Consider the following 13,664-nt stretch of genomic DNA (forward strand, 5'->3'; position numbering starts at 1 on the left):
GATACACCACAGACCCTTTGTCTTTTCAGTCTTCAAGTCAAAATTAAAACCCTTTCACCTTGACATCACTTGTCAGTAGGGAGTAGAGGAGTTTATGAATATGAACATCAGGTATACAAAAATAATAAATGTTTATCATTCTAACTCTTTTAATTACTTCCCTGATATTCACAATACTGATTCCCACACTCTGAATGGTCGGTGAAGGAGAGAGTTAGGAAGTGAAAATAAACTTATTTAGCACTTGAGACTACGCTCCACCTAGTGGCATGGTCAACTTGAATCTCCAGATTGTCTTACCAATTACAATCCAACTATTAAAGTACAGTATACACTTTTAGAAATTACTGAGCATCTTGTATTTTTGAAAGAAAACACAAATACTATAACTTTATTAGATAGATTTAAACGATTAAAAGAAACTTCTCAATCATATTAAATTCCCTGTGACTAAATCACCATCTAAAGCCCAGCAATCTTTACAAGAGAATAAAGTTTCTCTAAGATAATGCATAACAAAAACTGACTTGGTATACCATTTAGCTGCTCTCCAAAGAAAGATTTAAGTACGAACCATAAAGGAATACACTCTTTACCTATATTTAACCACAAAATTCAGTAATGCATATGCATCCTCCTAAGACCAATCTGAAATAGTCTTATCAAAACAAGTTTAGTAATCCAAAATAAGATGAAAATCCTGATGACCAAAATTCTCTTCTATAAGAGCCACAATAAACCCCCCTACAGAAACTACAAAGAAGAGTACACTGGAACCTTGACATACGATTGCCCTAATATACGAATGTTTTGAGATACAACAGAAATTTTTGAAAATATATGCTTTGATATACAACGAAATATTTGAGATACGATTTTGCGATGTGATAGTTCTATAGGCGACCGGTAGATGGCGTTCGGTCTCTTTGTTTGTTGTTGCTGCATCCTTAACACTTTGTTGTGTATTTTGTTGTATTTCTGCTTATTTTTTGTGTTATTTTGTCTATTTTATCATTTACCATGGGTCACAAAGCTAAAGACAAAGCAGGTGATAAGAAAAAACCCAAGAACATGATCTCGAAAATGCAATAATGCTTCCAAAATGAAATAGAATATTTAGTGAGAGAAAAATACGAATGATATTCTCTCTCTCTCTCTCTCTCTCTCTCTCTCTCTCTCTCTCTCTCTCTCTCTCTCTCTCTCTCTCTCTCTCTCTCTCTCTCTCTCTCTCTCTCTCTCTCTCTAATTGATGAAATCTTTTTTTTCTTTGCTAAATCTCTTTTGACACTGTATAATCAAGCATCACAGAGCTAAAAACTATAAAATATTGTGCATCGGAGGTAGCATGTCTTATTGATAAGGGAAGTATTTGATCCGAAAATTGAGGTTGACGACGGACTAGGCAGGGTTGATCAGCTGATTTGAATGTAAACAATGCACAAGATTATAATTCGCTATGTTTTTAATTATAAATACGATACTAAAATGTGAATATTAAATTCAATATTATTGGATACAGTTAAGTAAAACTCCAGTGAGAAACAAGGACGAAACAAAATGACAAAGAGACGAGACAGGGGGAGGCGGTAGCGTGCGTGCATGTGTTCTGATTGTCTGGACCTTGCGGTAGCACATTCCCTAAGCTAAATCTACGCTAAATCAAATAAATTAGCGAAATCAATGAATTTGGGAAATGCGAGAAGGAATGAAAAATAGGAATAGGAATGCGTGGAATGAGGGATAAAAGGCGTTTAGAATGATTTAGATAAAAATTACGAATGAATGCTAGAAAAGTGAAGATCAATAAAATCGCGAAAATTAAAGACAACCCAAAGAGCTGGCACGATAGGCCCAGACCTGAAAGTGATGAAAGTCAGGAAAGTGAGGCCAAAAAGGCCAGACATGAAGGTGATGATGAGTTAGTGTTTACCTAATTAAAAAAAAAATAAATAAAAATTAGTTTAGCAATGTTATTTCATTTGTGTTTATTACGTAGTTATTAGTCTACATATATAAATAAAAAGAAAAAAAAAATTGTTCCCTGCCACCCCTCCCTACCTCCTCCTCCTGCTGGCTTCACGTCATCTTTCGTTGTGGTAAGTAGAATTCCTTTATCTTTCTTTTATTGATTTTATTAAATCTATTATCATTTATCACAATGCTTTGTTATTTTATCATTGTGTTATTACTGGTTTATTTTATGTATAAATTGTGTATATCATATGTAATTTAGCTGTGTTTTGGTGTGGTTTCATAGTCCTAGAATGAATTAATACATATTACATTATTTTAAATGGGAAAAAATGCTGTTTTGATATACAACGATGGTAATGGAACGAATTAAATTCGTATGTCAAGGTTCCACTGTATTGCAAGAACACACTTCATTTTATTACCCACAATAAGCATTTTTCTGGTCTCCCACCTATAAAAACTGGTTTGTTTCTACGGAAAACAAACCTTCGTCATTTAAAAGACAGCTAATGAAGAATTATCAAGGATATGACTGTGTGTAGAGTGGCTGTCTCACACTGGGCAATCAGTTGCTACTCCAGCCGTAGTATTGTTAGGATGCGTGTTGTTACATCTGCCCTTTGAAGTATCTCTTCTGTGTTAAGTGTTCTCATTTCACCCTGAGTACAAAGCAACGGTGTATGATGAAGTGTTTTAATTCTTTCATTTTACCTTGTTTCGAGTTTTGTTCTCCTGTCTGGTCTTCAACTATTAATTCTCATCTTAATTTGTTGGACAGGAACTTATGGTCTATTAAATTTCTTATTCCTGATCTCTAGCACTGTCGATCAATTAGTTCATTATGATAAGATTCTTTATAATTCTGACCATCCTTTACATTCAGATCTTCCCAGATAGTTCCATCCAGTTCGTATTACTAGGTATGCAGTTCATTCTAATAGTCATGCCCTCTTCACCATAAGGCTCTAATAGTCATGCCTTCTTCACCATAAGGCTCAATACTACAGAGTACTCTAGAAGTTTTATTCCAGTTGTGACCAAGTTGTGGAATGATCTTTGTAATCTGTTACTTGAATCAGTAGAACTTCAAAAGTTCAAACTTGCAGCAATTGTTTTTATGTTGAACAGCCTTACATAAGGCCTTTTATAGTTTATATGTCAAATATCTGTTTTAATGTTAATGTTATTAAAATATTTTATTTTAATTTTTTCATTATTTCTCATATTGTTTATTTATTTCCTTATTTCCTCTCCTCACTGGGCTATTTTTCCCTGTTAGAGCCCATGGGCTTTAGCATCATTCTTTTCCAACTAGGGCTGTAGCTTAGCTATTAATAATAATGATGATAATAATAATAGTGTGGGACTTCATTGTGGAACAGACACGAGTCGTTTGGATGTCAATCCTCATCCTTTGTGCCAGCCGTGTAGAGGACAGCACTGCACATTAGTGTCTCCTTGTGTTGTGTGTATGAAGTAGTCACCCTCCCAATTAGAGAAATGTCATGGCAGAAAGAAAAGCTAGTCTAGATGGACACACTCCCTTGACTGTATCTTTATCCCAAGTCATTGAACGTGCTCCAACTGCAGCTTGCCACACGCCAGCTGACAGCGCCCTGTTGCACCACTGCCTTCACCTCCAAGTGCCTTAGCCTCCTACAATCAGCTTTTTTTATCTCAGCGGTTGAACAGCAAGTTTCTGGTTATACCTCTCGTGCATTACCCGTACAGTTGACATGAAACTTGACCAGGCACCCAACCTCGCCCTATCTCTCGCCATCAGTGAGGAAGAATACAGTACCCCTTACTCCTAGAGGTCCATGTATCCTTTACACGTATGACCCAAAGGAAACTTACCCAATGTCGAAGGCCAAGGGCAGGGAAGACAGTTGTCATGAGGGCCATCGTCCTGAGGTGCCTATCAAGCTCACGTGCCAGCAGTGACTGGTGGAAGGTGGGTGGCCCATTCCGCTTTTCTAAGGTAAGGGGGTGCAATGCGTGTTAACCATCACAGTTACAGAGAGCGCGAGGAGCACCTGCCAATCCACATTTCAGGGATTACACTTCTTTACCTCACTGTTTCCCAATCCCCCTTCCTTACAGACTCCCCTTTTCTAAATATGTTCCTCTTCTGTAATTATTTTTTTTTTCTTTGAGGATGATGACATGTTACCTGTTTATGAACAGACCCCACTGCCTCAATACTGGATCCATTAAACCAAGGTTATTCCCCACCCACAGAGTTTGGCAGTTAACAATGTTAAGACCTAATTCACCTACTACTTCTCCAGTTCTGTTAGTAACCGCCCCAAATGTATAACCTTCTGATCTGATGGTGAAGCTGTAATTATGGTACTCCAGCTCTGTCTGATTCTCATGTCAGGTAGGATTATTGGCTTGTTCCCATTGATTTGGACAACACCTTGGCTATGGTGGATGTGAAGCAATACATCACAATATCCTGACCCGGCCTCCCCTGATGACTTAACTCTGCAGGATGACGCCATGTTTTATCATCCTTCTCCAGTTCCTTTTCCAAAGATCCGGAGAGTTAGAAATATGTTCCAGAACTGTGCAATAATTGTCAACCTCTAGTCAAGTAAGCATGCTTTAGTAGCATCTCCTGACAACCTCTCCTCTGCTCCCATTGAGCAGCCTGCTGGATATGATTCATCAGATCTAACAGGAATACATCCCTTAAAAGCCTTTGCAACCAGGACACATCATCTTTCATGAGAGTTTTGGGGGTCGTAGGGAAAATTAATAACTTGGGTGTGCACCTACAGTTCCATTTGTGGGAAGAAAGTCATCGATTGATGTATTCTTCCTGGAGCCTCATAGCGCGAGGCACTAGTTGAAACTGCTGAGGTCTCAGCAGATTGTGGCTACTATTGTACTTGAGAGGGTCTGCCAAACACCTTCTTTTACAAAACAAGGTTTGAACAAGGCTATGCTGGGAAAGAATGCCATAGAGTAAGTCTACGACAAGTCTCCAAGCTTCTATGGCAACTTGTTCCTGGTCAAACATTTGACGGGATTGGAGACTAATCATTGACTTTTCTTGTTAGAACCATTTGGTTCTTAAGACAAGATTCAATATGGAGTCTTGTTTGAACCATTTGGTTCATCAGACAAGATTCAATATGGAGATCCCCCCCTCCCCTCCAAGCACAATCCAAGCAATCAAATGAAACTACTTTCTGATGTCCAGTTCATCCAAAATCAAGTCTCTCCATTTTGTTCTGCCGGAAAGGAGATTCTAACTGTTCTGCCGGAAAGGAGATTCTAACTGTGAGTTCTTTGCCTGTCTACAGCCCCACAATGATTTGGATTTTCTCCTAAACTCAACGTTATTTTCCTTTAACGCTTGAAACTGCAAGAGAATCACATACTTCACAACTATATCTTAATCACAATATTGCCCTTGACTTGAGCCAAAGCAAACGAGGATCATGATTGCCCATAAATAACTCCCATGAACAACTCGAACAGAAATTACTAATACATCCAGATGAAGACATCCTTTGTTATCACTAATAACCTAAGTTACACCACGATTTGTAGGAGGCAAACAACGAAAACACCGAAAGCAAGTTTGACAAGAAAACTGAAAAGACAAGAGGCTGCAGTTGCCTTTAATCACTGGACTGTCTCAATACCATACTATGAACCTAAGCTAATTTAAAGGAATGAAAACAGGAAATTTATGGTTTTATGGTATACACCGATATAAAACCATGCTTTGAGAAAGAAGCATTATGAACATCAGGAGGGTTTCTAGAAAAATAAGAAATTTAATGTGAATTATGAATGTTTGCTTAAATATTAATATATATTAACTGCATTGCCCAGTAATGGTACAAAGAAATTTTCCGACGCTACCTCAAATAATTTATATTTCAACTTTATAACAAACACAATGATTATTTCATATATTGTACACTGCAACAGCTTTGGTGACCAAAATTACCTCAGTCCTTGTTTGATAGGGAAAATATAGATGAAATGATATGAGAGTACTCAAACAAGAAAAGATCTATAAATGGATCTTTTGTGACTTCCTTTTGTCTGATTCTACGTGATTTTATTTAGAAAATGCTATGCATAATACTGCAATTGAATAACTAACCTTAGAGTATATGATGATGACGCTGCAGCAGCTGCTGATCTACTCAACTCTTGGGGATGTTGACTCTGGATTCGGATCTTGCTGAATGCCCCCTTCAATCCCTTCATCACCCCCAGCTTCTGCTTCGTCTGCAGTTGGGCTGTTAAGAAAAGAAAAACTACATTTATCATGTCTTCATAAATTAAAATTCTTAAAAAAAAAAATAAATCTATATTAAATGTGCCTCAGTACATAAAAATATTGACAATAAAACAACGAGGAACTAACATTTTTTTAGTTAAAAAAAAAAAGTTGTAAACAGTACCAACAAACACAAGTTTGTGATACAGTGCCATCCTTTACTTACCACTTTCAAAGAAAATATATACATCAAGCACACATAGTATGAAGAGCCTAGTGCTAATTAAATCTTAAAAAACTCGAGCAACTATAAAAAATATATTCACTGTTTAGCAGTTAGAACAATTGCTGACAACCAGCACTATCAGGACCCCCTTGGGTAAAATCTATATACATCTAATTAAGTCAAAATAATTCTATGTATAGGATACCTAATGTAATAAGGCTAGCTTTAAAAACATTTTATAGCATTGATATATTAATATATTAACCCCAATGCTAAATCTTAAAAATGGATTTTTATTATAAAATGAAATTATATTGCATACTTACCAAACAATTACCTACAGCTATATAATTGTTCGGTAAGACACTGCAATAAAACAATTAACTCAACAAACTGCCTGTACCACAAAACATTCTGATGTTTCCAAAGCTAGTAGGATTTAGTTAAGTTCTTGTTAGTTTTTTGCAAGAAAAATTCTTGAAATATTTGGAGAACAAAACAAAATTAGGAAAAAAAATGACTACCACATGACAATGATCCCTATACTATATCATGGAAGGAATTAAAGGCAAGAATCTTTAGCTGAATGATCTGAAAAAACTATAAATGACTTTGTCTTATTTCCAGTCTTCTAAACTACTGCAATAACTATATCCAAAACGGCTTATCTAGCAAAAGGGGAAAGGCAGAAAATTTTAAATTTGGTCATAAGCAAGACAATATCAACAAAGAACTAGTGCGTACCAGTTTCAATATGAAAAGTACAGTACTGTAGAGATGCGTACCAGTTTCAATATGAAAAGTACAGTACTGTAGAGATAAGGACATATATCAAATAACATAAAAAAATCATGCAAGAACATGCATGAATTCTGTACAGATTAGTGATGAAGATATAAGAAATATTTTGGAAGATGAATCTTTAAACAAATATACTCCAAACTATTTAATAAACCACTAGAATTTATATGAAGTAAATAGGTAAAAAAACATGCATGAAAATATACATGTACTGTATTGTATTTATTAAAAAGCTATTAGACACCGAAAACATCCTATTCAAGAAAAGTATAATTGAAGGCATGAAGAGGAATGTTCATCAGATTATTAATCTTTCTTACTGAAAATCAAATTTAGTGTTTTAAAAGATGGTTGTGCCCGAATGAAAACATGAACAAATTATGATGTAAAAAAATTAGATCACAAACTGTGCTCAAATTACTTCAGACTATCATTTATATAGGTTTGGTATATTAGAGGTCGCAGAGTTTTTAGGTAAGACTATTTCCAACTTGTCCAACTTCCTGTGAAATAAGATAAAACTGAGGAAACTAATCCTAAAGCTTTCTCCAGAATATTTTGTGGCTTGGCATTAAAAAAATAGCATTTGTTTTCACTTGACAGATAATAAAAACAGGATAAAATGAAAAAAAAAACGACTAATAGATAAATGAGGCTTGGAACCATCTTAACCTCAAAAGATTATTGGAACTTACAGTAAATATATTGTTGGTTCTAGCACCATACACTTATATATAGCAAAAAAGAATAATCCAATGCACAGTCTTTTAATATGTGGGTGTTCAATACTTGGTTTTCATGATTCAATCAGAAGAAATTTGGACAGATATATAAATGCTTGGTATTTAAGAAAAATTTCCTATACTTGAAATTTTTGGAGCACATTTCATATTTCTATGTACACACACACTAGTTAGGTTAGTTTATTTTTTTTTTGATTAATAAGCAATTTAAAAATGATATTTTAATTATAAAATAAATTTTTGAATATACTTACCCGGTGAATATATAATAGCTGCAACTCTGTTGCTCGACAGACACATACATAAAAATTCGCCAGCGATCGCTATACAGGTTGCGGGTGTGCCCACCAGCGCCAACTGTCGGCCAGATACCACTCTCGATGTAAACAAAACCTTCAATTTCTTCTCATCCCACTGCGTCTCTATTGGGGAGGAAGGGAGGGTCGTTTAATTTATATATTCACCGGGTAAGTATATTCAAAAATTTATTTTATAATTAAAATATAATTTTTAAATATTTAACTTAGCCGGTGAATATATAATAGCTGATTCACACCCAAGGAGGTGGGTAGAGACCAGAGTTAAATATGTTTACATCGTATAAGCTAAGAGTTTTTTATTTCATTTTGACAGTTATCAATATAACAAAACCAAAATAAATGGGTACCTGGTAAGGAAGTCGACTTAGACGATTACTCTGCCTTGTAAGTACGTCTTCCTTACGGAGCCCAGCGATCCTCTTAGGATGCTGACAGACCCCCAGGAGCTGAAGTATCAAGGGCTGCAACCCATACAACAGGACCTCATCAAACCCCTAATCTGGGCGCTCTCAAGAAATGACTTTGACCACCCGCCAAATCAACCAGGATGCGAAAGGCTTCTTAGCCTTCCGGACAACCCATAAAAACAACATTAAAACATTTCAAGAGACAGATTAAAAGGATATGGAATTAGGGAATTGTAGTGGTTGAGCCCTCACCCACTACTGCACTCGCTGCTACGAATGGTCCCAGTGTGTAGCAGTTCTCGTAAAGAGACTGGACATCTTTCAAGTAAAATGACGCGAACACTGACTTGCTTCTCCAATAGGTTGCGTCCATGATACTTTGCAGAGATCTATTTTGCTTAAAGGCCACGGAAGTTGCTACAGCTCTAACCTCGTGCGTCTTAACCTTAAGCACAGATCGGTCTTCCTCACTCAAGTGTGAAAGAGCTTCTCGTATTAACAATCTGATAAAATATGACAAAGCATTCTTTGACATAGGCAAGGAGGGTTTCTTAACCGAACACCATAACGCTTCAGATTGGCCCCGTAAAGGTTTAGTACGAGCTAAGTAGAACTTAAGAGCTCTAACAGGGCATAAGACTCTTTCTAGTTCATTGCCTACGATCTCCGATAAGCTAGGAATATCGAAAGATTTAGGCCAAGGACGAGAAGGTAGCTCATTTTTGGCTAGGAAACCAAGCTGCAGAGAACAAGTAGCTTTTTCTGACGAAAACCCGATGTTCTTGCTGAAGGCATGAAGCTCACTGACTCTTTTAGCCGAGGCTAAGCATACCAGGAAAAGAGTTTTAAGAGTGAGATCTTTCAGGGAGGCTGAATGTAAAGGCTCAAACCTGTCTGACATGAGGAATCTTAGGACCACGTCTAAATTCCACCCAGGTGTAGCCAAACAACGTTCCTTCGTGGTCTCAAAAGACTTAAGGAGGTCTTGCAGATCTTTATTGTTGGAAAGATCTAAGCCTCTATGCCGGAAGACCGATGCCAACATGCTTCTGTAGCCCTTGATAGTAGGAGCTGAAAGGGATCGTACTTTTCTCAGGTATAAGAGAAAATCAGCTATTTGGGCTACAGAGGTACTGGTCGAGGATACGGAAACTGACTTGCACCAGTCTCGGAAGACTTCCCACTTCGATTGGTAGACTCTAATGGTAGACGCTCTCCTTGCTCTAGCAATCGCACTGGCTGCCTCCTTCGAAAAGCCTCTAGCTCTTGAGAGTCTTTCGATAGTCTGAAGGCAGTCAGACGAAGAGCGTGGAGGCTTTGGTGTACCTTCTTTACGTGTGGCTGACGTAGAAGGTCTACTCTTAGAGGAAGACTTCTGGGAACGTCTACAAGCCATCGAAGTACCTCGGTGAACCATTCTCTCGCGGGCCAGAGGGGAGCAACTAACGTCAACCTTGTCCCTTCGTGAGAGGTGAATTTCTGCAGTACCTTGTTGACAATCTTGAATGGTGGGAATGCGTAAAGATCTAGATGTGACCAATCTAGGAGGAAGGCATCTATATGTATTGCTGCTGGGTCTGGGACTGGAGAGCAATAGATTGGAAGCCTCTTGGTCAGCGAGGTTGCAAAGAGATCTATGGTGGGTTGACCCCAAGTCGCCCAAAGTCTCTTGCATACATCCTTGTGGAGGGTCCATTCGGTTGGAATTACTTGACCCTTCCACTGAGACAATCTGCTAGGACGTTCAAGTCGCCCTGGATGAACCTCGTTACTAGGGAGATGCCTCGATCTTTTGACCAGATGAGCAGGTCCCTTGCGATCTCGTACAAAGTCAGTGAGTGGGTACCTCCCTGTTTGGAAATGTACGCCAGGGCCGTGGTGTTGTCCGAGTTGACCTCCACCACCTTGCCTCGAAGGAGATTCTCGAAGCTTATCAAGGCCAGATGAACCGCCAAAAGCTCCTTGCTGTTGATATGCATGCTCCTCTGACTCGAGTTCCACAGACTTGAGCATTCCTGACCGTCCAGCGTCGCGCCCCAGCCCAAGTCCGATGCGTCCGAGAAGAGAACGTGGTTGGGTATCTGAACCGCCAGGGGAAGACCCTCTCGTAGGCTGATATTGTCCTTCCACCAAGTCACACAAGACTTTATCTTTTCGGAAATCGGGATCGAGACCGCCTCTAGCGTCTTGTCCTTTTTCCAGTGAAAAGCCAGATGGAATTGGAGAGGTCGGAGGTGTAGCCTTCCTAGCGAGACAAATTGCTCCAGGGATGACAGCGTTCCTACCAGACTCATCCACAGCCTGACTGAGCAGCGTTCTTTCTTCAGCATCTTCTGGATGGAGAGCAGGGCTTGATCTATTCTGGGGGCCGACGGAAAAGCCCGAAAAGCTTGACTGTGAATCTCCATCCCTAAATACAGAATAGTTTGGGATGGGACCAGCTGTGACTTTTCAAAGTTGACTAGGAGTCCCAATTCCTTGGTCAGATCTAGAGTCCAATTGAGATCCTTCAGACAGCGATGACTGGAAGAGGCTCTGAGAAGCCAGTCGTCCAAATAAAGGGAGGCTCGGATGTCCGATAAATGGAGGAATTTTGCCACATTCCTCATAAGCCTCGTAAACACGAGAGGAGCTGTGCTTAGGCCAAAGCACAGGGCCCGAAACTGGTACACCACATCGTCGAAGACGAATCTCAGAAAAGGTTGGGAGTCTGAGTGAATGGGGATGTGGAAGTAGGCGTCCCTTAGGTCTAGAGAGACCATCCGGTCTTCCTTTCTGACCGCTGCTAGGACTGGCTTTGTGGTCTCCATGGTAAACTTCGTCTTTGTGACAAAGACATTCAGAGCACTGACGTCTAGCACCGGTCTCCAACCTCCTGTCTTCTTTGATACTAGGAAGAGACGGTTGTAAAACCCCGGTGATTGAAGGTCCGAGACTTTGACCACCGCTCCCTTCTTTAGCAAAAGAGACACTTCCAGTTTCAGGGCTTGTCTCTTTTCTTCCTCTCGGTACCTGGGAGAGAGATCGATGGGGGACGTCGCTAGAGGTCGTCTGCGTATAAAAGGGATTTTGTACCCCTCTCTGAGCAACCTCACAGATTGTTGATCTGCGCCTCTCTTCTCCCAGGCTTGCCAGAAGTTCTTGAGTCTGGCACCTACTGCTGTCTGAAGTTGCGGGCAGTCAGACTCTGCCCTTAGAGGACTTGGATCCTTTCCTCTTCCCTCTCTTCCCTTCGGCACGAGCACCTCCCCTGCTGGAGGCTCTGCCACGAAAGGGCGGGATAAACCTGGACGCTGGAGTGTCTATCCTAGGTCTAGCAGACAAGGCAGGCAAAGGGGGAGCTTTGCGAGCCGAGGACGCAACTAGATCGTGGGTGTCCTTCTGCACTAAAGACAAGCCAATTTCCTTAACCAAGACTTCAGGAAGCAAGCACTTAGACAAGGGCGCAAAGAGTAGCTCAGATCTTTGGCATGGCGTCACTCCAGCTGACAGAAAAGAGCACAGAGACTCTCGTTTCTTAAGGACTCCGGACGTGAATGAAGCGGCAAGCTCGTTGGACCCATCACGGACGGCCTTGTCCATGCAGGACATAATGAGTAAGGAAACATCCCTATCGGCAGAAGAGATTTTCCTACTCAGGGCTCCTAAACACCAGTCCAGGAAGTTAAAGACTTCAAACGCCCTAAATATGCCTTTAAGAAGGTGGTCCAGGTCCGAAGGAGACCAACAAATCTTCGAGCGTCTCGTGGCAAGGCGGCGGGGAGAGTCTACAAGACTTGAGAAGTCGCCCTGGGCAGAGGCAGGAACTCCCAAGCAGAGAACTTCTCCCGTGGCATACCAGACGCTCGATCTAGACGAGAGTTTAGATGGGGGGAAGGCAAATGCCGTCTTCCCTAAACTCCTCTTGGTCTCTAACCAATCGCCTAACAGCCGTAAAGCTCTCTTGGATGAGCGAGAGAGAACGAGTTTAGTAAAGGCAGGCATGGTAGCAGGAACGCCTAAGACAAACTCTGACGGCGGCGAACGAGGAGCCACAGAAATAAAGTGATCAGGGAACAACTCTTTAAAAACAGCCATGACTTTTCTAAAGTCCAAGGATGGTTGAACTGCTTTAGGCTCATCTAGTTCTGAAGGCTGATCCTCAGGATGTGGTTCAGCAACGTCCTCATCTGACAGTTCCTCATCCGATAACTGATGAGAAAACGGCAAAGGTGTAGGCAACGTTTGACTTGCAGAGTCCGGTCGCACTGGTGCATACGTGACGGAGCCGGACGCAGCGTCCTGGAACTGCTGAACAGTCTGGGAACTGTCAACAACAACAGGTGCGCGAGGACGCACAGCGTCCACCCGAGACTGTTTAGACCGTCTGGGTTGTGCAGTCAACACCGTACCGGGTTGTGGAGGTTGACGCACCGCGTCAAAACAAGTCAACTCTGATGGTTGATGAACGTCCTGAACGTCACCAATCACATCAGTGCGTTGCCTAACGTCAACGTGCGGCTGGAAATCCACACTGGGTCGCATCGGTGGAGGTACCACCCCAAACTGGTTGACGCGAGAAAGCTACATCAACGTCAACAGGACGCACAACAGAACGCTTGGATGGCTGATGGACAGTAGGTTCAACGGAAACCTTCTCAGCGTTGTAGTCCTCCATCAAGGACGCAAGCTTGGACTGCATGTCTTGCAGTAACACCCATTTAGGGTCTACGGAAGCAGGTGCGGTAACAGACGGGGTTAGCGAATGAGACGGCACAACTTTGCCTCTCAGGCGGCGAGCAGTCATCAGATGACGGCAACGGGTCCGAACTGTCCCAGTGGCTACAACCGGGACGTTGGACTTGTCCTGAAGGGACCGACTTACGCTTCAAAGGTCTGGAGACCTTGGTCCAAGGTTTCTTACGAGAAACACCTTCGGACGACGAGGTAAAAATGGGCTCTCTC

At 40.8% G+C, this 13,664-nt stretch overlaps 1 protein-coding gene across 1 annotated transcript in view; it reads right to left on the reverse strand.

Moving 5' to 3' along the window:
• Positions 1 to 13,664, reverse strand: part of LOC137652236 (uncharacterized) — a 352,081-nt gene that overhangs the window by 8,361 nt on the left and 330,056 nt on the right. The window contains 1 exon segment of the mRNA XM_068385477.1: positions 6,104 to 6,242. Within this exon segment, the coding sequence (XP_068241578.1) occupies positions 6,104 to 6,242 (139 nt within the window).

The sequence above is a fragment of the Palaemon carinicauda genome, chromosome 13 (assembly GCF_036898095.1).
Source record: "Palaemon carinicauda isolate YSFRI2023 chromosome 13, ASM3689809v2, whole genome shotgun sequence".
Taxonomy (NCBI): Eukaryota; Metazoa; Arthropoda; class Malacostraca; order Decapoda; family Palaemonidae; genus Palaemon; species Palaemon carinicauda.